This window comes from Venturia canescens, chromosome 4, assembly GCF_019457755.1.
Source record: "Venturia canescens isolate UGA chromosome 4, ASM1945775v1, whole genome shotgun sequence".
Lineage (NCBI taxonomy): Eukaryota > Metazoa > Arthropoda > Insecta > Hymenoptera > Ichneumonidae > Venturia > Venturia canescens.
In genome coordinates, this window is record NC_057424.1 from 19389598 (window position 1) to 19413166 (window position 23569).

The 23569-nt window shown below is 40.1% G+C and overlaps 10 protein-coding genes across 11 annotated transcripts; 4 read left to right on the top strand and 6 right to left on the bottom strand.

Moving 5' to 3' along the window:
- The first annotated feature begins 104 nt into the window (after positions 1-104).
- LOC122410064 (uncharacterized) lies at positions 105-2419 on the top strand. Its single transcript, NM_001414612.1, has one exon. The coding sequence runs from the start codon at positions 105-107 to the stop codon at positions 2103-2105; it is 2001 nt and encodes a 666-aa protein (NP_001401541.1). The 3' UTR covers positions 2106-2419.
- Positions 2420-2719: 300 nt separating this feature from the next.
- Positions 2720-3981, bottom strand: LOC122410069 (uncharacterized). Its single transcript, NM_001414600.1, has one exon. It carries the CDS (start codon positions 3843-3845, stop codon positions 2745-2747), a length of 1101 nt encoding a protein of 366 aa, NP_001401529.1. The 5' UTR covers positions 3846-3981; the 3' UTR covers positions 2720-2744.
- Positions 3858-4802, bottom strand: LOC122410070 (uncharacterized). Its single transcript, NM_001414982.1, has one exon. It carries the CDS (start codon positions 4695-4697, stop codon positions 3858-3860), a length of 840 nt encoding a protein of 279 aa, NP_001401911.1. The 5' UTR covers positions 4698-4802.
- A 264-nt stretch (positions 4803-5066) lies between these two features.
- On the bottom strand, positions 5067-5542 carry LOC122410074 (uncharacterized). The gene has a single exon (NM_001414601.1). The coding sequence runs from the start codon at positions 5307-5309 to the stop codon at positions 5079-5081; it is 231 nt and encodes a 76-aa protein (NP_001401530.1). The 5' UTR covers positions 5310-5542; the 3' UTR covers positions 5067-5078.
- Positions 5543-6181: 639 nt separating this feature from the next.
- LOC122410065 (uncharacterized) lies at positions 6182-8622 on the top strand. The gene is made up of 3 exons (NM_001414613.1): positions 6182-6813; positions 6894-7890; positions 7970-8622. Exons 1-3 carry the CDS (start codon positions 6381-6383, stop codon positions 8433-8435), a joined length of 1896 nt encoding a protein of 631 aa, NP_001401542.1. The 5' UTR covers positions 6182-6380; the 3' UTR covers positions 8436-8622.
- On the bottom strand, positions 8610-10844 carry LOC122410068 (uncharacterized). The gene has a single exon (NM_001414599.1). It carries the CDS (start codon positions 10813-10815, stop codon positions 9706-9708), a length of 1110 nt encoding a protein of 369 aa, NP_001401528.1. The 5' UTR covers positions 10816-10844; the 3' UTR covers positions 8610-9705.
- Positions 10845-11258: 414 nt separating this feature from the next.
- LOC122410073 (uncharacterized) lies at positions 11259-12196 on the top strand. Its single transcript, NM_001415109.1, has one exon. The coding sequence runs from the start codon at positions 11479-11481 to the stop codon at positions 11734-11736; it is 258 nt and encodes an 85-aa protein (NP_001402038.1). The 5' UTR covers positions 11259-11478; the 3' UTR covers positions 11737-12196.
- Positions 12197-13163: 967 nt separating this feature from the next.
- LOC122408853 (uncharacterized) lies at positions 13164-15917 on the bottom strand. The gene has a single exon (NM_001414582.1). It carries the CDS (start codon positions 14686-14688, stop codon positions 13579-13581), a length of 1110 nt encoding a protein of 369 aa, NP_001401511.1. The 5' UTR covers positions 14689-15917; the 3' UTR covers positions 13164-13578.
- Positions 15918-16053: 136 nt separating this feature from the next.
- On the top strand, positions 16054-19661 carry LOC122408848 (uncharacterized). Its single transcript, NM_001414567.1, has one exon. The coding sequence runs from the start codon at positions 16917-16919 to the stop codon at positions 18966-18968; it is 2052 nt and encodes a 683-aa protein (NP_001401496.1). The 5' UTR covers positions 16054-16916; the 3' UTR covers positions 18969-19661.
- A 373-nt stretch (positions 19662-20034) lies between these two features.
- On the bottom strand, positions 20035-23563 carry LOC122408852 (uncharacterized). 2 transcript variants are annotated; one of them, XM_043415926.1, is made up of 2 exons: positions 23385-23563; positions 20035-23254 (listed from the first exon to the last, which is right to left on the bottom strand). In XM_043415926.1, exon 2 carries the CDS (start codon positions 21258-21260, stop codon positions 20082-20084), a length of 1179 nt encoding a protein of 392 aa, XP_043271861.1. In that variant the 5' UTR covers positions 21261-23254; positions 23385-23563; the 3' UTR covers positions 20035-20081. The 2 variants fall into 2 exon arrangements, with proteins under 2 accessions (XP_043271861.1, NP_001402047.1); NM_001415118.1 differs by lacking the exon at positions 23385-23563 and having other exon boundaries at positions 20035-21307.
- Positions 23564-23569: the final 6 nt, after the last annotated feature.

Below are 23569 nucleotides of genomic sequence, written 5' to 3' on the forward strand. Positions count from 1 at the left end.
CAGCGTATCGGTGAGGCGAGTAAAGTAGAGCGTATATCGCTGGTCAAGCTTATTCGTTCGTCCGCGTTAGTAGCAGCGTTTGTCCCGAAGAAGTTAGAAACATTATGAACGACGGTAACGCAGCTTCGTCACAACTGCCAATCAAGTTCGATGGTGAGAAACAGCAGCATCGTCTCGAGATGCAATCAAATAAGACGCCACAACAGCAAAACTTCAAGTCTGGAATGAAAAATAATGGTGAAAAATGTGAGAACGAGGAGGTCGAAGAAAATGAGCTCGAGGGTGACTATAGCGAGTCTTCGGAAGACCATGAAGACGGACAATGTGACGAAAATATCGTTAGTGGTTGTGGTGGTGTTGGTGCTAGTGGAGAAAACGATTGTTCCGAGATGGAAGTGGGTCGTGGTGTTGGCACGAGTAACAACAGCAGTATACAGGTTGACATGACCAGTAGTAAAGCACCAAAACGTAAAAACGTTTCAAATGTTTGCAACGTCATCATGAATCTTCTAGAGTTCATGCAATTGGTGTTTTACATAACGCTGAAAATGACATTTGATCGAAAAGTCGTTTCAGCCGCAGCGGTCACTGAATTTATCGATGCAATGAACGTGAGCGAATTCGAGCCCAACGCTGCGGTGTCTGTGTTAAGTACGACGCAACCACAACTGCGTGGTAAAGGAGTAAAACAAGTGAAATTGAATGACTCGTCGGCTTCATCGCCATTGAATCGAATCTGTGTACCGACGGTTCTCGAAGAGACACAGTTTTTCGAAACGGTCAATCAACAGGATAGACGCACAGTTTTTCTCACAGTCATATCGTGTTTGTTGCCGGCACTCGAAGACGCTGGTATCGGGCTGGGTTTTCAGCGTGAATATTTAAAATATTTTCTGGCTACACATCGCCGTTTCGTTACACCAAATGACTTCAGTAACACGAACGCACTGAAGAAACCCAACAGAAAGCAGAAACAAACTCACTTGCCGAACGGGGCAATTTTACTCGAGTATGTCAAACAGCCTGATCTATTTGCTAGTAATCTGAGCCGATGCGATCAATCGGATGTCGAGGCATTGAAATTTATCGTTGAAAAACGTATCGAAATATCCAGAGCCATTTTTCATTCGTGGTTTAGAAAACGTTTTGCAGATGCCAAATATGTGAACGATGAAACTGATGAAAAGCGTGAGGGTTATATATGCATACCTGTAACGAATCTTAAGCGAACTGCGGTGCTTATCACCAACACGGTTATGCTGATGCACGACGGCACACAATTTTCGTTGCCGCATGCAAGTTTTGAACGTGACATCACAGCACGAATGATTGCGACTGCAGGTCTCTTACGTGGCGAATACATGATTTTGGACGTACTCATTTCGAACAAAATCAAAGTCATAGATTTGATGGAATCGACTAAAAGTGACTGCGTTATACCTCAAGAATATGTGGCGCGAATGAAGCTCGTCCAGGATATGCTCAAGAATATTAAGACCGTTGTGCCAACGATGGAGCGCTACGAAGGAAGTTACATACAGAAAGCTCAATGCGGCATTAACGTAACAAACTATGTATATTATCGACCTTATTTGACTGTGGCAATTGTTGGCCTGTACGACAAGACGGTCTGGTTGGCTTTCAAAAATGATGCGGGAGACTTGGAGGTCAAGCTATCGACGAATATTGCTGGTCCGGTAGCTGTGATCATCGGGACGGAGCGGCTGTGCCATAGCCCACCGAGTACAGAGGAAAACACGAAGATTTTATTAAATGGGAAATTAGTACGTGTACTCGAACTACCTACTTCTATAAATGTACGTTTGTTTCGTCGTGTCATCAAAGTCGAGTTGAAGGATGGCTTGAAGGACGGAAGCAAGCTGGGCTCGATCAGTTACAACGAAGTTTCGAGTACACACGAATTCAAGGCACCAGTCGCGTCTAAAGAGACCGTGTCGGAAGATATGCTTAAACAATTCGTTAACAATCCAAACAACCTTAACTCAGTGCTCGAAGTGATCATAAAATCACCCCAATACAATAGCATATTGCGTAAATTACAAGCAAATATTGTACACCTCGAAATTCCACTGTCATATTCATAATATCGATTTTGTACACTCGTTAAATAACCGAAATAAATATTGTCAAAAGATTTACCATAGCGGAATCGTTGTCATCTGCAATAACACTGGGATATTGACTTTTTTTCCACAGTACATCGGTAAGCGGTGTTTGGAAGCACACAATCATATTATTGTTGAAATGTATTTTTTCCACGAATCACATGATATTGACGTGGCAGTAAAAGTCAGTCGCTAGAATCCAAAGCGTATAGGAATATTGAAAAAGCACCTTCTATCATATATTTGTCATTGTGATATCAATATATTTGTCATTGATTCGTGTGAATATTTTTATCAATAGTAATGTATTCGTAGCTGGACGACTCTGAATAGTCCGTGCCGAATGACGGATGTGGATTCAATAAAGAAATATTTTTTTCTCGTTTGATGAGGGTATCTGAAACTATTATGTTTTCCTGATACCCTGAAAAAAATTTTTATGGAAAAGCAACACGCGAAATTCAGAGATCGGTAAGTCCACAATATCAGCAGTATTTTCATAGATTTTTAAAACATTCAATGGAGCAAACAGTTATTGGTGGAGCGTGCTCTGCTAAATTTTTGAGCTATTCTTTGGTTATGAACGAAAAAACAAAAATAATATATGCACGTTTAAAATCAGTCATCTTGAGTGAATGCATACACTTGATTCAATGCTGCGAATCCCTGTAACGCGACTACTGACGTTATGAATTTTGAATCGAGAACAAAGTATTCGTTGCCATTGATAGTTTGGGTGGTTTGGCTTAGCGCTCTTTGATACTCATCGTACGAGAGCCGCGTTGCTATATGTTTAGTTTTTGGGTTATTAGAGAGTAGCTCGATAATACAGTTGGCACGGTCGCGCGCAGTTTCCAATCGACAAATCATCACTAGTGGATTGGAATTGTTGTAATTAACGCCAATATCGTTAAGCAGCGTATTGCCGCAGCGTGATTTTCTCCAAGCGCCAATAACACGACTGCGAATTATCATGTCAATAGTGAATCCCAATAGATTGTTTTTCAAGTCATTTGAGCATAAGTTAAGCACCGCCTTTGAACGTTCAATGAGACACATGTACAGGAGGCATAGATTTGTGATTTTAATGGTTTTGTCGTAAACCCGTTGCGGTTCGAAGAGCATTGTTTGCTCGAAGCATTGTAGCGTATAGTAGATACGGTTGAGATCCGTGTCGTTGAGATGTTGGCGTGCCTGCAGTGTTTCTTCGGGATTTAGCTGCGAGTAGAATGACGCCCCGTGCCACTCGCTAGCTTTGCACGAGCTCAGCAGTCCATGAGTTTTATTATTTTTGTAACGGCGAATGACATCGAATGAAATTCCGGTGGTCGAGGAATCGATAAACTCTGTGTCGAGTACAGCAACTTTGTCTCGCACTATTGCACTAATCAACTCAATGATATTGACCATTTGTTGTGTCGTGGCATCGGGTTTCTGATGACTCGTTATTCCTGATACGAATTGTTTGCTTAACATTATTTGATCATCGTGGGTAGTAGCAGTCTCGATGGACAACGCGTGCGAAACGAGAGATTCCAATTCTTGATAGTCGATGACTCGAAGATTAGCGGTCGCTCGGTCAGGCACCGTTTCTGAGCAACTAACGTAAACCGCAGGTATAGATATAACAACGCCATGTTTCGCAATGTCTTTTATCTCGACTTGCGTTTGGCTATCCTCAAAGGTGAATTGCGGCAGCGGCTCTCCGTCTACTTCCATACTTGTTTTTACTCACAAATTCAAATTTGCTATACTACCTACCACTAGAGTAATATACTCGTCGAACGAAACTACTTGATTCAAAGAAGGCGTGTGAATGCGATGCATACCCATGCGACTGAAAAAGATTTTCACTATATCCATGAGCTGAGTATTCTCAGTTGAAATTACTGACACGTGATCGAGATCTTCGTCCTCGAGCTTCGCCGAAAGTAAGTGTTTGCTATAAACTCGGACGATCAAGTCACCTTCGAACTTGAAGTATCCTGTTTTACGACCGGTACGTACAAAATTTTCTGGCATAATGAGAACAAGCAACGATGAGTCTTCGGGCAGAACTAGGCGAAACATTTCACCGCTGTCCGGATCGTAGTACATATTGGTCGGACGTCGACGTTGTTGTACATAACGATACTCGACAAACGTGGCAGATGCCTCCCCATCGATTCCCTCTCCTCCGTTATCGCTATCGTTCACGGTATAGAAGTTGTGTACCGGTACTGTGTCGACATTGCCGCATGATTTGGTCGGTTCTAACATCGGATAGTGTTTTTTGGCATAGAATGAGTCAAGCGTCTGCAGGGAACCTTCATCCAGCTCTTGATTTGAGAAAATAAATAAACGATTTGGCGTGCCCGTCTCGATCATGGCCACGTTAGCGATCGGCGAGACTCCATCGGGCACGCCGGTAATGAAGACGTCGAAATATTTGAGCCCGTCTGTCGTCATTTGTTTAGTTTCATTTTCTACATCAGTCGTGAAAGGGCGAGCGTACACGTACCGTACGAGATGTGAATGGTTAGTGAATAGGGTCTTCGTTGTGGCAGGTTTTTTCGACGTGGCTATCGACATAATCAACGAGAAAAACAAACGTGAATTATTATCCAAACTAACTAATTAAATTCAAACTAATATTTATTGTCCGCTCCGAAGGACGACTATTTCGCCAACACGATACTACGGCTACAAGCAGAAAGCCTGAAAAACAAGATGGATGTACTATCTACTACGGGGCGACAGTGGTATCAGCAACTTGGCACGTCCCAATACAAAACGCAAGAAATTACAATAAAAAATTGAGTGACAACAAGTATATAATAATACACGTTAAAACTGAAATGTTTTGCTTCGGTCTTTCGCATTTTACTGATATACAATTGGAAAACCTGTTCAGCGTTTGCTTTGACGAGCTAGTTCAAATGATAAAGCTTCGAACGTTCGAAAAAAAATATTTTAATAAATCGAGGCTAAAAGTGCGGGCGCTTTCAATTCGAGCATTAATCCCAATTCTTTTGGTTGTGATACGAGAAATGCGATCATGATCAGCACAATAAAGACGAGGCACGTAACAAACAGAAACGAGAGATTGACCATCAAAGTTAGACCATTTTCGCCCAATTGCTCCCGCACTATGTCTTTGAAGCGAGAATCTCTGCTCTCATCGCTCTTAACAATTTCTGCCATCGTTCATTCGTGTACACAAATTTAATGCGACACGACTGAGTATTCGAGACTCTAGTTCTTACTGATACTTTTGCAATTGATATTTGACGTAACTATTTTTCGCAACGCGAAAGATCAAAAATCAGTTCCGCGATAACAATTATTCAGGTAAATAATTTTATGGACTATATTCCATAAATTCGAAAAGGATGGTCATTCAAAGGATATCACGGCACGCAAATACTCTTACACGAATATCCAAGGTAAATTTGTACAGGTATTTACTATATTTTGTAGCAGCGTTGGACTCTGTATGAGAATTATGTCATTTGGCTGATTTGGCCAGAACACACAGTGTTCTTCAAACGTTCAAACCAAAACGTGCGGTATACTACGTTTACTCAAAGTTGAGCAATTTTCCCTCACTTTTCAACGGTAACAATGACTCGTCTCGTCGTCGCTTTAGACTACGCTTATCTAATCTAACTCCTACAAGTGGAGTTGAATCCCTTCAATAGCTTTTATTCAAGCGACTCGTTTCGTCTGTAAACAGGTTGTTAAGTTTTTTCGATAGTTATGTTTAATAAAGCCTTGAATGTACGAAAATATTCTCAATTGTTGAAAATTAAATGTGAACTCCCAAGCGTTTCAACGGCTATCGACATACCGATGATGTACGTGTTCTCACAGTTTAAAAATACCATGGCTCACTCAGGTGAATAGCTAACTTCGTCATACTTGAATCACGAGTAAGAGCGAAGTTTTCCTTAGCTCGTTTTCCACGTCATTCTACATGACATGTGCATTATTGTGGCTTTGTAGATATCGATAAATACAGTAATAAGAAGGATTTGTGCGATGGCGGTTGTGGCACGGTTTGTGTTGTGATTTAGAAAAATTTTGAAAAAATAACCTTGCTGTCGTGAATATTTCGGCCAAAAGTAGAATTAAATATAGTTTGTAGTTTCCTCAACGTTCACAGTTTTTTGAGATATGCGAGAAGTGAAACGGAACGCTACTATCATGTACCCATTCAGCAGCATGACGTGAGCCACAGAAGCACCAGCGAATTTGATCAGCGAACTGTGCAACATGGACAATAATGGAAATCCCGCAAGTGATTTTAAGGCTAGTGACGGCAACATCGGGGAGGTGGCGAAACCACTTTTTCTCACTCATAAAATACGCATCGATCGTCTCTCAAAGCGTTACAACGTCCACGATTTTCAATTGCGAGATCATCTTCTAACAGCTCAGGATATATACACGTCCCGTTGCAAATGCGTTCACACACACAACAAGAAACGTTGCCCCTTCGTGACGGTAGCATTTTGTGAAAAATGTCAAGTGGCCAATCGTCGCTTCATCAACTATCGTTCGTTACTTTTCCATCGGGACATTCAACACTGCCATTTGTACGAATGCTGTGTTCATATACACGAGCCGCCATGCAATCGCTGCCTTGGCTGTAAGACGAGACATACGTGTTTGGTTCAACAGCCATTCGAATGTACCTTCACGACGCGTAAATAATCGCTTCTTTTTCCCATCCTTTTCGTTGTATCTTCTTCCATCCATATGTGACGTTTCGTTCTTGTTTTTCAGATGCTGTTTGTACCAAACATGATCCGGCACGATTCACCAAACCTACCGCCAGTTCAGAATTTCTTTACGAGCACATGTATAACACTCGCATGCCCATTTTTTACTTCTGTCAGTGTCATAAACACGAGCATATCTCGATTTCTCCAACAACGATGCTCGAACTTGGAGCGCCGTGTTACATACAGACGTATAAGTGCTGCGACAAGGCACTGCTTGTTACGGAATTCGACTCGAGTTTTATCCTCACAACAACAAAACTTATAAGTTTGAATAGTGGCACGATGGCTCAGCGACTCGTTAATGCGGAATACGTTATTTTCGATCCGTCTATTTGGCGCGAGCAGTCGGTCAATCATTTCATCTCGCTGTTACGTGCTTTCGTGAGCATGCCTGAACTCGTATTAGAGCGCTACAAACGTTTCGAGTCTTCAAATTTTGTTGTATCTAATGTCAAGGCGTACAGGAGTGGAAAGTTATCGATCATTCGTACATCCATCACAGGATTCGAAACTAAAGGAATCTATCAAACGTCAACAATCTCATGCACACTCCACTATTCTGAGGTGCTCATTCCACGAAAGATTTACGAGTTGATGCGTTTCGATTATGATTTGAACTTGGTTGCGGTGAAGCGCGACCCATCGATCAAGCAGACATGCACTTTTGTTTGTAGAGCTATCGAGAATCCGGATCCAGAAGTGGACACCATCGTTATACCGGATGCTATCGCAAAGCCGCTAAATCAAGACCAAGACGGAGATAAAAATGGTGTGTACGTGTTACCGATTGTCACGGCCAATGGCTACCATCGTGCCGAATCATTCTTACACAAATTGGCTAAGCTCGAACTAGCGATGGCGTTTCGACGCAAGCTCACACTCATCGCAACCCCACGTTACTCCTTCTCTGAAAATAATCTCATGCTCATGCGCCGCAAAGCGAGTGAACTCTCGCAATGTAGCGAGTTTTTTCGTACTACGGCCCAATACGGAACGAAGTAAGTTTCGAGAATGCATGAGATTTTCCGTGTCCTCTACTCTTAGGAAACTGTAACCGTCTATTTTTCATTATTTCAGATTCATGCTCGAAGTTGGCTGTGCCTATATGGAACGTGAATACGATGAGTTCTGTCGTCTACTGTTAAAAATGAATGATTCCGATGAGCGAGAAGTAGTTACCGTAGACGATATTGCTCTGCTCACAGACAAACTGCCGGCGGTCGTTCAGTCAGGTGCCAAAGGAGACAAAGAAACGCTCGTTACGCTTTTCGATAATATATGTAATGATTTTACACTCTTTGATAAAAAACGAGCAATGATTGACCAAATGAATCGCTACATTTCCTCAAGCAAAGATCTCAGCCAAATTGGGCGGAAGCAGTTTATTTCGTTGTACGCCACACACGATCTCGTCGCTCTACTTGGTACACTCTTTCTAAATAAAGTTTTCATCGCTGATTACAAGCCGTTCGCCAGCGCCGGCACGTTCATGTTCAACCAAGCGTCTCTCGACATGTTTATCGCCGATTTAGAACGGTTATAATCCATCGAAATCGATTTGACATTCATCAATATATGTTAATTATTTGATAAGTACAGCAATCAATATGAGTGTTTCGTCTCTAAGTAATTGTCGATAAAAAATAATTTGGAATGATGTTGATTGCGTCCCATACAAACTTATCTCATCGCCATTTCAATCGTTGCATGAAAATTGAAAAAAAATTTTTCAATCTTTCCTCAATATTATTGTAGGACTTTTTTCTATGATCGCGCGTATTCGTCAATTCTACATAATGCCGTAGTCGCGCTGCAAAGCTTCGCGAAATTTCTTGAGCGATCGGAGCGCCAAGTCGTTAGGGGGACGCGTGGTGGAGGGAAGAAGGAGTTCTGTTAAAAAACATTAACGTAGGAAGGATTAGTGTGTGGATAACGAGCGAAAGAAAAAGTAATTTGTATCTTGTCATTGGGTTAATAAACACTCATTAATCTTTTTATCTGTATCTCTCTCTATGCGCCCAAGGAATTATCATAACATCAATAATATTCCACTATAATATCGATGGAAGTTTTGTTGACTGACAGAGAAACGGAATGAGCAATTCGTTTAACAGCTTTGGAAAAATTCGTTCTATTGTCCTATCTCGTTCGGTGCTCTAAACGTCTTCTTATAAGGGGTTGTAAACACGTTAGAAGTTTGATTTTTTTTACACATTCATCTTGTAACATTAACAGTAGCAAATGTGACAAAATAAAATAAGAAAAAATCGGAATTACTTTCTTCGGAAATATATAATTGTGCGAAGTACACGTCATGCGTAGTCAGTCGGGAAATGTGTCTATTCCTAAAACGCTAGGCTCGTTTCCATACATTTCGTTAGGAAGCAGATACGTGAATCCAAATTCCCGTACGAAGTCATAGAAGCATTATTCAGAGATTCTACTAATCCTTCCTTGGTGATGTTTTCCACACTGGTATATCATCAAATTGCGAGCGTCTTATTGTGCATGTGAAGTAATTTCAACGTAAAGTTTTTTACGTTTAGGCATAAGTTTTTTTCTTTTAGCATTTAGGCATAACATGAACGTTTTGGTATAAACTGAAGAAGCTATCTACAATCACAGTAGCAAAGATACCAATTCTTTGGTACTATACCGAATTTTCACCTTACCCAGTTCTTCTGTCAACCTGTGCCACTCCCTTTATTTTGTTGTTCACCTGACCCCTTATTCTGTATGTTGTCGGATTCACAACTGAGTTTGCCTTATCTCTTACTCCGTTTGTTGTCTGACCCACTATTCTCCCCACACGTCTATTTACTCACGCTGAAAGAACCGCGCATTCTTTTGTCCCTTATCGCTGCACAAGGGTTCCCTACTGCCAATTTGAGGGAATTCCATATTACCGTTGCTTCATCCACTTTATCCCATTTAGCTCCATCACCGGGAATACAATGAAAGCTTATATTCTCAGGATATTGTTTTGGATCAGAATATTCAGTGCTCTTCGGATCAGCACTTGAATTACACATGCGACACATTGGTATCTCGGAATTTTCAATATGACGGTGCTTCGAACCACAAACATCTACTGTTGGTAGTTGATTTTTGTCTTTGAGACGTTTTACAAAAGCTTTGAGCGTATCAAACTGATCATTGATCATTTCCTTCATGAAGTTGTCGAGTAGCCGTACATTATGTCCAGTTTCATCAGCCAAATCCTGTTTTCGCTTGTCGTCATCGGGGAGCTCAACAATAGCCATGATCACTAGCGTTACGTTATAGAGGTTACTGTAGGCACCATCGCACTGACGTCCTTCTGGATTATGGCACGAATATTGTCGTATTCTACAGTAGAATTTTTTTGAATTTCTAGTGGTTATCATCCAACACGCGCTTCCTGTAGTGTACCGCTTGCTGCGGGAACCAGAAGTGGTTGTACTGTCCACAAAACTTTTGAGTATGCCCTTTGATTTACTGGGTATTTTTTCTAATGGTACAGCTCTTGTGGTCAGGCCGAGATGTTTGCTCCTTGCTGCCGCTACGGCTTCACTTATTTCACGGGTCAACTTTTCCGGATTTCTAGCCATCAGTTTGTCGAACATCAACTGTTCGCTCGCTCGAATCGGAATTTTCAACATTGAGAGTTTGATGATTCCACCGAGATCGGCGGCGCGGAACATCGTATATAACGCACCACTTGGTCTGCCGCTGAATGTCAAATATCCATGCGTTTTTTCAACACGAAGGCTCCTGAGCGCTTTGTCCAACGGAGGAATGCCAATATGCACATGCTTTAACCACTTTTGAATGCTCGCGACGCTCGTACTTTTTGTCGGGCGGCCCAATATCTTCAATTTTGATAGAAAATCTGTGACTCTTTTCTGAGCCTTCTCCAATTGTATGTCCAATGGTACAGACATTGCTTGCGAGCTCAGCACTAGACCGGTGACTATCAATGTTCTTGTGTTTGTCACGGAACTTCAATACACTTGTTCCTTCAAAACAATCACTATATTTCCCAGAAAATTGAAAACTGTAGTATGTACTAATGTTTTATCTTACAAACCGATGCAACGTTTGTTCTTGAATACGTTTCTTGAAGCTTTTCGTCTATGACCCAATATAGGATATCATTCCCCCAATGCGTTCCGTAATGTACTACTTGACACGTATGATCGCAAGCAGTCAATAAATATCCCGTTGTTTCTATCGACAAACGGTTGGAACATGAAGTAAAATACGTACACGAGCCAGAGTGAAAGCATATACATGTTAAAAAAAATCACCTTGTCCACCGGTAACTTGCACACCGGTAACAGTGATATGAAACCTCTATCGCGATATATAGAAGAATTCATGTAGTATTCACTTCAAGACTATTAAGTTTTCACTATCGACAGTTCGATTCAACCGCGTCAACCAATACTTCAAGTTTCAGTTTGCATTTCGAACCTCTTTGTAATGACATCGTTGGTATTGCGATTCAAGACGTGCCTCTAACTCTGCGACTCACGGGTAGATGTATCCATTGAAGAATAATGATTAGATCATTAAAAAAGAGATGTTGAATTCGCTTAGTCAAAATGAACAACATTATAAGAAATCAGGATGCGGCCGGACTTAACACAAAACCCTCATCCAGCGCCTCGTGGGTGTGCTCCGTATTGCTATCACTCGTCGTCTCTATTATCTGTGTATTAGTACTCGTCTTGCTTGTGTGGATATATTATAGCAATTATATGAAAATGTACAGACCGTACATCGATGTGTCGCTAGATGTTAAATCGTTGGATCTTGCTGAGAGTTTTAGAATGTTGAGTTATCTGAAGCAAAAGTCCTGATGGCACGCATCATTTCTGCATGAGAAGGACGTATTTTTAGTACTGCCACAGCAGTAAAATCCGATCAGCTTTTCATTCTCATTTAGTAATTTTAATTTGATATCGTGTTCGTTTGAAAACACTCCTTATTTTTCACATATAACTGCACCCTTATTCTCGAGTGACTCGAATGGATTGAATGTTTTTGGTGTTTTGGTAAGCAACACAAATATGCCACATAGACATATACTTCTGAGAAAAAAGCCATTTACTATCAGATACATGCTCAATACGGAATAATTGAATATTCTTATTCTTTTGTCTCAATAGCTAACAAATGAGATGATCATTCTAGTTTGTCGCTAAGTGTGTTCCAATGCTAATGGGCATGCTTCAGCAAAGGCCACGGTTGATATGTTTGTTTGATCTTATCGTTTCGAATGCAAAATAATATTCTTTTGGGAGGCGTTCATTTTTTCTTCCGCTACACGTGTTTTTTTTTTAATTCGTTTCAATGTTCACCCTGAAATTGAATAATCGATTTGATCACGATACTATGAAGAGGCGCCGTAAGCCCGACCCAAAGTACTGAAAGAAAAAGCCAGCGAAAGCTCTGCTTTTATCATCCTCCGATTTCATGATAGCATAGCGTTTGTATGTATGGTTTTGTAATTATCTCATAACTCGTTATTTATTTCCTTTTCTTGAATTTTTTGTTTTTCCACAGCACGTGTTATTTTTCTTAGCTATAAAATAAGGGAAAAAATTACCACATCCCTTTGAAATATCATAGTATTTATTTTGTTAAAATAATGAATAGTAAAGTACATTATTTATTCATTTTTTCTTTTGAAAATTGATTTTTCACAACAAAAATAGCAATTTATGAAAGACGTAATACTTTTGAAAGTCTAGTTGAGAACGTGGATGACCAGAAATGGTGAAGCGTGCGATTACCGTTATTACGACTTGGTCAAAAACGGTACAGACACTATTCTGTTATACCATTCAAGGCCACACATTGTTCCAGACACAATTTGAAGAAAAATTTTATATAATTTTCATCTCGTTCTCGATGCTTTTCAACGATATATCCAGTGATTTCACACTTTTTATTATAAGAAGCGTGCGATGTTTAACCAAATGAATCGCCACATTTCATCGAGCGAAGATCTCAGCCAAATTTAATGGGAGCAGTTTATTTCATTGTACGCCACACACGATTTCGTCGCTCTACATGGTACACTGTTTCTAAATAAAGTTTTCATCGCTAATTACAATCGGCTCGCCAGGGCTGGCACGTTCATGTTGAATCAAGTGTCTTCGACATGTTTATCGCCGATTTGGAACGGTTGTGATCCATCAAAATCGGTTTGACATTCATCAATATGTTGTTAATTAGTTGACAAGCATAGGGATCAAATGTGAGGATTTGGAAAATGAAAAAAAAACAAAAATATTTCAATCTTTTCTCAATATCGATGGGAGTTTTGTTGACTGATAGAGATACCGAATGAGCAATTCGTTCGATAGTTTTTCACGTTTAGGCTTCGTACGTTTTTCAGGTTTTTTTCTTTTAGGACCTTTTCTTTAGGACATTTTCTTGGTTTTTTTGTTGATACCCATTAGCATTTCGACAAGGCATGAACGTTTTGGTATAAATCGAAAAAGCATAATAACCGCGAGAACCAAATTACTGTGGCAAGGATACCAATTCTTTGATGCTATACCTAATTTCTATCTCACTTAATTCTTTCGTCAACTCTTATCGCTCTCCTTACTCCGTTATTTGCCTTACTCACAACTGGGTTTTCTTCACCTCTTGCTCTGATTGATGCCTGACTCAGTATTCTCCCCACCCGTTTATCTACTCAACCCGAAACAACCGTGCTCTCTCCTCGTTCTTATTTCCGCAAATGGGTTCCCTACTGCATTTTTGAGGGAATCCCATATTGTCGGTGTTAAGTTAAGAATTTCAGATTTAGGATCTGGAGTACATTGAAAGCGTATGTTCTTAGGATATTGTTCTCGATCAGAATATTCAGTGCTTTTCGGATCGACACTTGAATTGCACATGCGACACATTGGTATCTCGGAATTTTCAATTTGGCGGTGCTGCAAACCGCAAACATTTACTGTTGGTAGTTGATTTTTATCTTTGAGACGTTTTACAAAAGCTTTGACCGTATGAAACTGATCATTAATCATTTTCTTCATGAAGTTGTCGAGTTTCCGTACATTATGGCCAGTTTCATCCGCTAAGTCTCGTTTTCGTTTGTCGTCATCGGGAAGCTCAACAATAGCCATGATCACTAGAGTTACGTTATATTGATCACTGTGTGCACCGTCATCGCACGAAAGTCCTCCTGGATTATGACACGAATATTGTCGTACTTTACAATATGTTTCTTTTAAATTTCTAATGGTTATCATCCAACACGCGCTTCCTGTAGTGTACCTGTGTACACTGTGGGAACCGGAAGTGGTTGCACTGAGCATAAAACTTTTGAGTGCGCTCTTCGATTCTCTGGGTATTTTTTCTAATGCTACAGCCCTTGTGTTCAGGCCAGGATGTTTGCTCCTTGCCGCCGTTACGGCTTCATTTATTTCACGGGCCAACTTTTCCGGATTCCCAGCCATCAGTTTGTCGAACATCAATTGTTCGCTCGCTCGAATCGGAATTTTTAACATTGAGAGTTTGATGATCCCACCGAGATCGGCTGCGCGGAACATCGTATATAACGCACCACTGGGTGTGCCGTTGAATGTCAAATATCCCTGCGTTTTTTCAACACGAAGGCTCCTCAGTGCCTTGTCCAACGAAGGAATGCCAATATAAACATGCTTTAACCACTTTTCAATGCTCGCGACGCTCGTACTTTTTGTCGGGCCGCCCAATATTTTCAATTTTGATAGAAAATCTGTGACTCTTTTCTGAGCCTTCTTCAATTCTATGTCCAATGGTATAGACATTGCTTGCGAGCTCAGCTCTAGACCGGTGACTATCAATGTTCTTGTGCTTGTCGCGGAACTTCTTTCTACTTGCTAATTTCAAATCAACAAGTACGATGCCGACTGTATGAATGTAAGCACCGATGCACTTGTTCCTTCAAAACAATCACTATATTTCACAGAAAATTGAAAACTGTAGTATATTTAAACTGTACTAATGTTTTATCTGCCAAAACGGTGTAACGGTTGTTCTTAAAGTACGTTAGAGCTTCGCATTTATGACGCAATGTAGGATATCGTTCCCTCAATCCGTCCCATAATGTACTATTCGACACTACACCTATGATTGCAAGCAGTCAGTAAACTCAATAAATATCCCATTGTTTCTACCGACAAACGGGTGGAACAAGAAGGAAAATTCATATATGACCCAGAGCGAGGTGAGAATATGGATATGGTAAAAAAAAATCGACTTGTCCATACAAAACTTGCACACCGGTATCAGTGATGATAAACCTGTATCGCAATACAGAGAAGAATAGATGTAGTATTCATTTCGAGACTACTAAATTTTCACTACTGACAGTTTGATTTTACCGTGGACCAACAATTCAAATATCAGTTTGCATTGGAGACCTTTTTGTAATGACATCGTCCGTACATCGATGCATCTCTAGATGTTAAATCGTTGAATCTCGCTGAGAGTTTTAGAATGTTGCGCTACCTGAATTCAACGCTCTGACAGCATGCATCATCTCTGCATGAGACAAATGTATCTGTAGTACTTCGTCAGCAGTAAAATCCGATCGTTCGAACAGTCTCATTGAATATATACATTTCGCGAACGCTGTGAAATAATCCTTTAATTGTTATACTGATCGTGCGCTGCACCTTTACTCCCAAGTGACTAAACTGGATTGAATTTTTGTTATGTTTTGGTAAGCAATACAACCTTACTGAAGTAAGCTTCCAAGACAAAAAGCTATCTACTGTCAATATATACGTTCAAACCAGAACAATTAAAAATTCTGGTTCTCTTGTCTCAATAGCTAACAAATGAGTCGATCATTCTAGATTTTCGCTAGCCGTGCTCCAATGCTATTGGGCATGCTTCAACGAAAGCCGCGGTTGATACGTTTGTTTGACCTTATCGTTTCGATTGCAAAATATTATTCTTTTGAAAGGCCTTCTTTTTTTTTCTTCCACGAAAAGTGTTTTTTTTTTTAATCTTTTTCTCAGTTTTCTCCTGAAATTGAATAGTCGATAAAATGAAAATCATCACATCAATTTGAAGTACTCTTGTATTTATTTTGTTGAAAATAATAAACAATAACGTACATTATTTATCAATATTCTATTTTTAAAGTTGATTGTTTACAACAAAAACCACAATTGATAAAAAACGTAATATTCTTTTAAGCCGGATGGACAAAAATGGTGGAAAGTACGATTACGGTCGTTACGACGTGATGAAAAATAATACCGGGACTATTCTAATGTCTCGTTTAAGGTCACACATCACTGCAATCATAATTTGGAGGAAATCTCATATAATTTGCATCTCATTAGGAAGACTGTTATGGGTTAAGTGTAAAGTTCGATTCACTGGCCCATTCTTTTATGGGATTATTTAAATAATCTATCTACTTACCCGTAGTGTCTTAGTTATATTCGTAATGTTTTATTTGATTTAAAACACCACTACTTTTGCAATCTCCGTTATTTACAACAGACCTACTTAATGGTTGTGAATTGAAGGGAAATCGTGTGAAGATATTCCTCGCTTATACATATATGTATGCAGTATTCCGTCATAAAATCACGCGCACGAAAAGTAACCTATCAAATGAGAACGAACCAAGCATAATATTTGCGCATGAGCAGAACACGTATTCGATAAAATTCAACAATATCGCAGGCTCAGAGGATGTTCATGCTCGTTTGAATTGTACAAAAGTATTGAGTAGTTTTAATAATTGCTAGATATAATAGATAAAGTGCCTGAGATTTTATCATATTTATTGAATTATTCACTGTATAAAGGCATAAGTCAATATGAAATGATCGTAGTTGTGCTGACCAGTTTGATTCCATAATTCCAACACTGTGCCGCTACTATCGCTGAAGTGTTTATCGAAAGTTCCAGTTTTCGTAATCAACCATTGCTCGTTATAAGTGTCCGCTTATTCGGAAAAAACAAAGTGAAAATTGGAGCTGCCTCGTGAACGAGATAAATAGTGTATCTAAAAATGGATTTGTTCTTCACTATTTTCATCGTGTTATTAATAATATTACTTTTAATTGCCTACATGTTAAACCGTGTCCCACGAACGCACGATTTGATACAACTATTGGACTTGGTGCGAGAAGAAAAACCGATGGCCACCGCGTTTTCGTTGGGCAGTGTGCGTTACACGTCTAAGAAAAATCGCTATCTCAATATTTACTGGGACGGGGACAAAATCACGCAGAAACTTCAAACACGGCCGGTGAATTCAGATGGTAGTTATGTCTTCAGAACCAATCATGGTCGCATCATTGAGTATTCCGATGGATTTACCATCACCGGTATGGAAAAGGTTTTCTTTAAATGTCCGGCGGGTTATAAAAACTTCAATTGTCAGCTGGAGTCACCCTGCACTATGGAAGAGCATAAAAACGAGGCTTCGAAAGGCCTGACTTACACGATGTTCAACGCACTCGATGTCTATCAACACAGTTTAATGGATGTTCCGGTGAACAGTGACAAGGACGTCTCATCTCTAGAAAAGCATCCTCGTATACGCATTCAATGCTTGAAAGATGGAAACTATGAGCTCGTAACGTGTCCCAATAATAAAGTGCTGGACCCAGTTTCGTTGAAATGCCAACCCTATGATATTTGTGAGGATCGCATTAATGGGTATAAGCACAATTATTCTAAGGATGGCAAAGAATTGGAGCCGGGGCATTACCTGATCTGTGAGGAAAATGTGGGGAAGGATATGGAATGTGCAAAAAATACCTCATTCAGTATGTCACAGCAGGGCTGTATAACGCAATCCAAATGTTACGGTCGTGGCTCCGATCAAATCTGGGAGAAATCTGATACATTCATTCAGTGTAAGAATGATAGAGAATTTAGGAAGTATTGCGAACATGGCATAGATATGGATGATAATGGAATTATGAACTGTCACAAAATAAATTGTTTCCCAAATGAAATAGAAGAGGAATCGAAGTTACTCGAGTACTACACAAAAGGCAAAAAATGCACTAATGATGATCGCCCTATCCGCGTGATCTGTACGAAGAAAAAAGTGAATAAAATTTACCAGCACGAATGGATCGAAAAATTCAAAATCGTCGTGGAAGGTTGGCCAGATCGCATTATGAATAAAACAACCTACGAATGTATGACACCGGATGATTCAATTTACAAGAAGGATGCAACCGAACTGGTGAGGTACACAGATATCATGAGTCAAAGCTATCCATACGATTTAAAACGCGAAACCTTCAAGTGCAAGACCCGTTACGTGTGGGATTATAAGATTGGCAAAATTTTCGAGACGTTGACAAGGAAAGACGCCGGCGACATCATATTGGACAGTGCATCACCATGTCAATATAAAATATATGAGAAACCAGATCGAATACCAATTTGGGGATTTGGTGAACGGTTCCCAATAAAAACGTCAGGAAAAGCTCCTGCAGTGTATCGAGTATCGTTCATTCAGGAAAAAACTTTTGATATACCGTATCGCATGTGGCCTACGTATAATTGGAAAACTAAGGTGTATTATGCTACGACAGTGTGCTATGATTTTACAAATCGTAAATTTGTATGCGACACGTTCACCGACATAGTACCTCCGGTTGGATTCGCCCTGGCTGATTCGGCTACAAAAAAAGACCAGCAACTGTACTTAAGAGGCTATCCGGACTTCCCAAAAAAGAACGAGCATAACGATTACATGTGGTACTTTATTGCATCGGGTGAAACCGAACCGGTAAGATTTCGACCATCTGCCAAGAGGGAAACAACACGATATGCTTGTCCTCAATCGATTGACACCACCTCAATGAAGAATGGCACAACGGCATTCGTTTTTATTATGTGGGACAATATCCTCGGGTCCAATTTCGTTGAGCTAACGCCCGGATTTATTATAAAACGCCGTGAAATAATAGTATCGGGTAAATCTGCTTCAATAAGCTTCCAACCAGTGATGATTGAAAAACTCAAAACTAAAACCACTCTGAAATATATGAATTTGTCGATCACGTTGCCTAGGGATGGCGTCTTAAAGTTTCCGTAGGTCCACCAATCGATGACCTCGATCTCGGACATTTATACACGAGAGATACGCAGCGATTGACGAGTTAATCTACTTTTTTTCGTCTGAAAATGTTACTATTATTAAGTCGAAAAAAAACTAAAGATGAGAGAGATTCTTCTCGAAAATTAACCGTTTAGCTCTTTTTCCAACAGATTTCTTTTACATAAGGAAAACAAACACGAGTATAGGAGCGAGTAAAAAACATTTTGTATGTACCAGCCTTAGTGTTCTATTGTGTATGTGTGTGTGTGTGCGCGCACGCGTGTTTTCAAGTCTATTCTCCATTCCTTTTATTCGAGCTCCGAGCTAGACGAAATCATTTTTTCGTCCATTTGCTCGCTATTTTTTTTGTTGACTTACGTGAACTAATTGACACCCATAAAATCGTACTCTTCCTAGAATTATGCGACTTGGATTTTCTCCGATCCTCTTCGATTATTCGCATCACCGAAGCCATAAAACATTTTTGCTGTAATGATTGATTCACCATCAAGCCTGGTGTTTTTCATTACTTATGACTTTTGCTATTTCCCCCTTCCCAACGGTTCGTAGCATATTCGTAACAATAATATGAGTTACTATTTCCTATTTGTATGAAAAAACATAAGTTTTCTAAGACGATATTTTCACTGTATTATTTATTAATGATTCAATAAAGAATTATTGCCAAGACATATTGGTATACTGGGTGTACTTTATTTTTACTTCCAATTTTGTCATTAGTACGCGAAACAAGAAAAAAAATTGTTGCAGATCAGTGATGAAAAAAAGTTCATGAATTGTACATAGAAATACATTCAACTTCTCATTGAACCGAATAATTACGAGTAATTATTAATTTCATTGGATGAGAAAAAGTCCGTCAGCACAACCGCTGACTCGCTGATGAATTAAAAAATGAACTGTAACTAAATGCTTAACGAATTTGAAGTTGGTTGTGATGGTGCGTCAAGTCAGACATTGATAAAAACTTTGAGCGTTAAAATGTGAGAAAAAACGGCATCAAAGCGATATGCCTCAAGTATTGCAAACGATAAAATCAGTCAAAAATATTAAAAAACATTATTTGCAATGAATAGGTTTTAATGAAATTCAAAGACGAGTTCGCCGCGATGGCTTCAACCGGATTCGTGTGGTTCTCTGCAAGCTGCGTTGATGGTGTTTCTGCTGCCAGCGATACTGCCGTCGGCCTTTTATGGCACGTTTCGTAAAGGGAAGAGCAGGCAGAGAGAACTCAGACATCAGTTTAGTTGCTCCGGATGCGTGATTGACGAAAAAACTTTTTATCGTTTTCAGCGTTTTGCAGAATGAGCAGTAAGTGTTGTAGCGTTCACAAAAAGGACTTGGATTGAATGCCATGCGCGTCGTGTTGACAATAAGCGGCACCATGCGCTCGTGCACTGCCTCATAAAATGGTTGATATGGATAATTCATAAATGTATCGAGGGCATCACCCGGCACGGCGTTGTAGTAAATTCGCGTTGGTTTATATTTTTCAACGAGCGCATTGATATTGCCGCGGAAGCCGTGTATCGCTGAGTCAACAACACGACCGTCACGTACAATAACCAAGCTGAAATCGTCAAAGAGGTAGATTCCGGCATTGCTGGTCGATTCGCAAACATTACGGGATGCATTATTTGTAAAGCGAGCACATTTGAAACTCGCCATATCCATTAGCGGTTTGGTGTAATGAACTCCGAAGAAAGCCACAGTTTCACGTCGCTCCACATACGTCGGTAGAATTTTGTTGAATTCTTCGGCGTAAGGAAATGCATAAGTTCCACGTGCAGTCTCAGTAGGCCAAATGTGTGAAGCAAGGCGTGAAGAAATGACGGTGTGAATCGGCACTAGAACGAGCGTATTACGCACAAATATCGTGATTATTTTGTTAGTGTGCAGATTTATTGATGCTATGATGAGACGGTCAATTTCAGCGTTCAACTCGAGGTCCTGCTGATTCAAATTGTAGACGCTTTGCAACGACGGTGACATATATGGCAGCATTTTTTCCCCCTCGCCACAAAGTATAGCATTTAAACGGATTGATTCTACCTCTTGATCACTTTTGTGAGTAGAATTATTTGTTTCACTCGAGTCAATCTTTACAGTTATGTTGTCATCGTCCTCGTTTGTGTCTCGTGGTTGATTCGTCGTAGCCTTGTTCGATTGCGATTCTGTTTCACCAGTATCATCATCCGTGTCTTCAGTGGCACTAGAAGCTCCATAGTCGTACTCACAATCAATGCTCAAAGTGTCAGAAGGCATCATCGATTCTTTATACAAATGTGTTTTGTAAACACTTCACTCTGTACTCGCCGCTCACATGCACTACTTACTCCTCGCTGTACAAACTATTGGTATGAACGACAGTTAAAATGAGTAGAGGAGATATCTCCATATATGAAAAAAAACAAGAGCTCTGGGTGATTCAAATGTATGGCGCATGGCATATCACTAAACTCTTTTCGAAAGCAATAATCTGTTGCATTGAAAATGAGATCGCGAAGCGCAAGCGAATCATTTTTACGAATTTAACGATTTAGCCATGACTGGCTCGTCACCCAACATCTGATTTCTTCGTCGTTACATTCGGTCATTACGGTCATCACAAGCGACTTCGACGCAGCGATGACGAACGGCGAAGAGTGTTTTTTCGTATCTTTCATTTTTATTCGTAAGGCTACGCATTACGAAGTTGTTTTTCACTTGACAATATTTTGAAATGGATTAATTGTGAGATCGATTTCTCGATCCGTAAAATACGTTGGAACTTTGGGAAACCATGGTTGCAGAACGAACGAGCACATCGTCGATTTTCTACGTTGCTCTTTACGATTGTTTCAATTTTTTCACACCGATGCTCGATCTCGTGGAAAAGCAATAGCCGTTTCGTTCTCTGGTCCGTGAGCGAAGTAATCCTAAACGAAGTTCAATTTAGTAAACTCGTGCAACTTGTTAGTGGAACCACAAAGCATGTGTCGAATAGGCTGCACTTCGAATCGCGACTTGTAATAAAGCTGCATAACAGCTTCATCAATTCTGATGATCTCTGCGATCAACGTATCCGTCTCTTCAATCGCATTGAATGTTTCTTGGATAATTTGTTGTAACTGCAGCGCACGAACGTGGGTTATATACAAAGCTCGCGTTACTTTGCTCTCACGTTCACGATTATATATTTTTTTAGCTTCACATGCACATCAGAAAAGAGACGCTTGATCGTGGCATCGTTCCTGATTTTGTAGGGTGATTTCAGTCGCAGCCCGTGACGATGGTGAAGACTATCGAGTAATATATTCGCGAGTCAACGGAACACCATTTTGCTTCAGTAAATTTGTATGTGACACGAAACTCTGGAAACTCTATCGTGAGAGTTTGCGTGGATCGTACGATTATATTGCACCGATCTCAGCGAAAACTGGTCAAATTTACAGTGAATTATCTATCCTGGAGAGTAGAGAGAGTGAATAAGGGAACGAGGGAGGAAGAGCGAGAGAAGGGGAAAGAGAGAGAGGGAGAGAGAGAGAGAGGCAGACCGACAGGCAGACATGATTTTCACGATGAACTTAAACATAGTCGTCGTACCTTGGCTCATCGTGTTGTTATGAACAATCGTATAGCAGCATGGAAACTTGCGCATGCGTCAAACGTTTCTGGACTACGTCCACCATCAAGCGAGTCTCTGAGTGACAGGTGCGCTACCACCGACAATCCACTATTGTTAAGTATTTACTCGTATAATTTTGTTGGTTGGCCATTGACCATATCACTAGTATGGAACGTGTCATATCGCGACTGCGCATATATTCATAAAAATGTTCGTTGTTACAAAATAAAACGGCCGCGTTGCTGAACAGAGATCCCACTTACGACTATAATGTGAGCCCACAGTATGTACGAATCTGATATTTCCAACAATAGGATAAAATAATATCGTGGAGAAAAACTTCAGTGATAGAAGTGTCCACAATTTGCCAAAAATGTTGCCTCTCATGTGTACGATTTACAACTGTTTGATATTCACTACCCTATGGGATTTTACAAAAGTATAGACACATTCGTCCGCTCGAAATATCCTACAACAAACGTTTCCGATTTCTACAGAGGTATTGTGATTGTTTTTTTTTTTTTTTTCAATTTAGCCGCAATGCTCAGTTTGATGTTAAATCCCGTTGAAAGTTGAAGAAATAATCTCGTTGTAAGTAGCAATAATATTTTCACAACATACGAGAATAAGTGACGCACTTGGCGTACCGGCGGTACTGCAACATGAATATCACTGGTATGTTCGTAAATTTAATTTAAGTATCATGTAAGATATTAAATGGAGCTCTTCTTCTACGAGGCATTGGGTGTTTACAGAATCATCGACCCTGAATATTTTTTTCTCACCGGATGGCCGACGCATTCTCCTGTCGACGGCTTTAGTAGATTTGCCAGCGCCAATACTTCTACCACGTTCTAAATTTCCCGTTCAACGCACTGTCTACAAGTATCGAGTGCAAACGTGCGAACACGAGTATGAATTTTGTGAACTGACACAGTTACGTCGCGGTGATGAAACGCCCGCTTCTTTG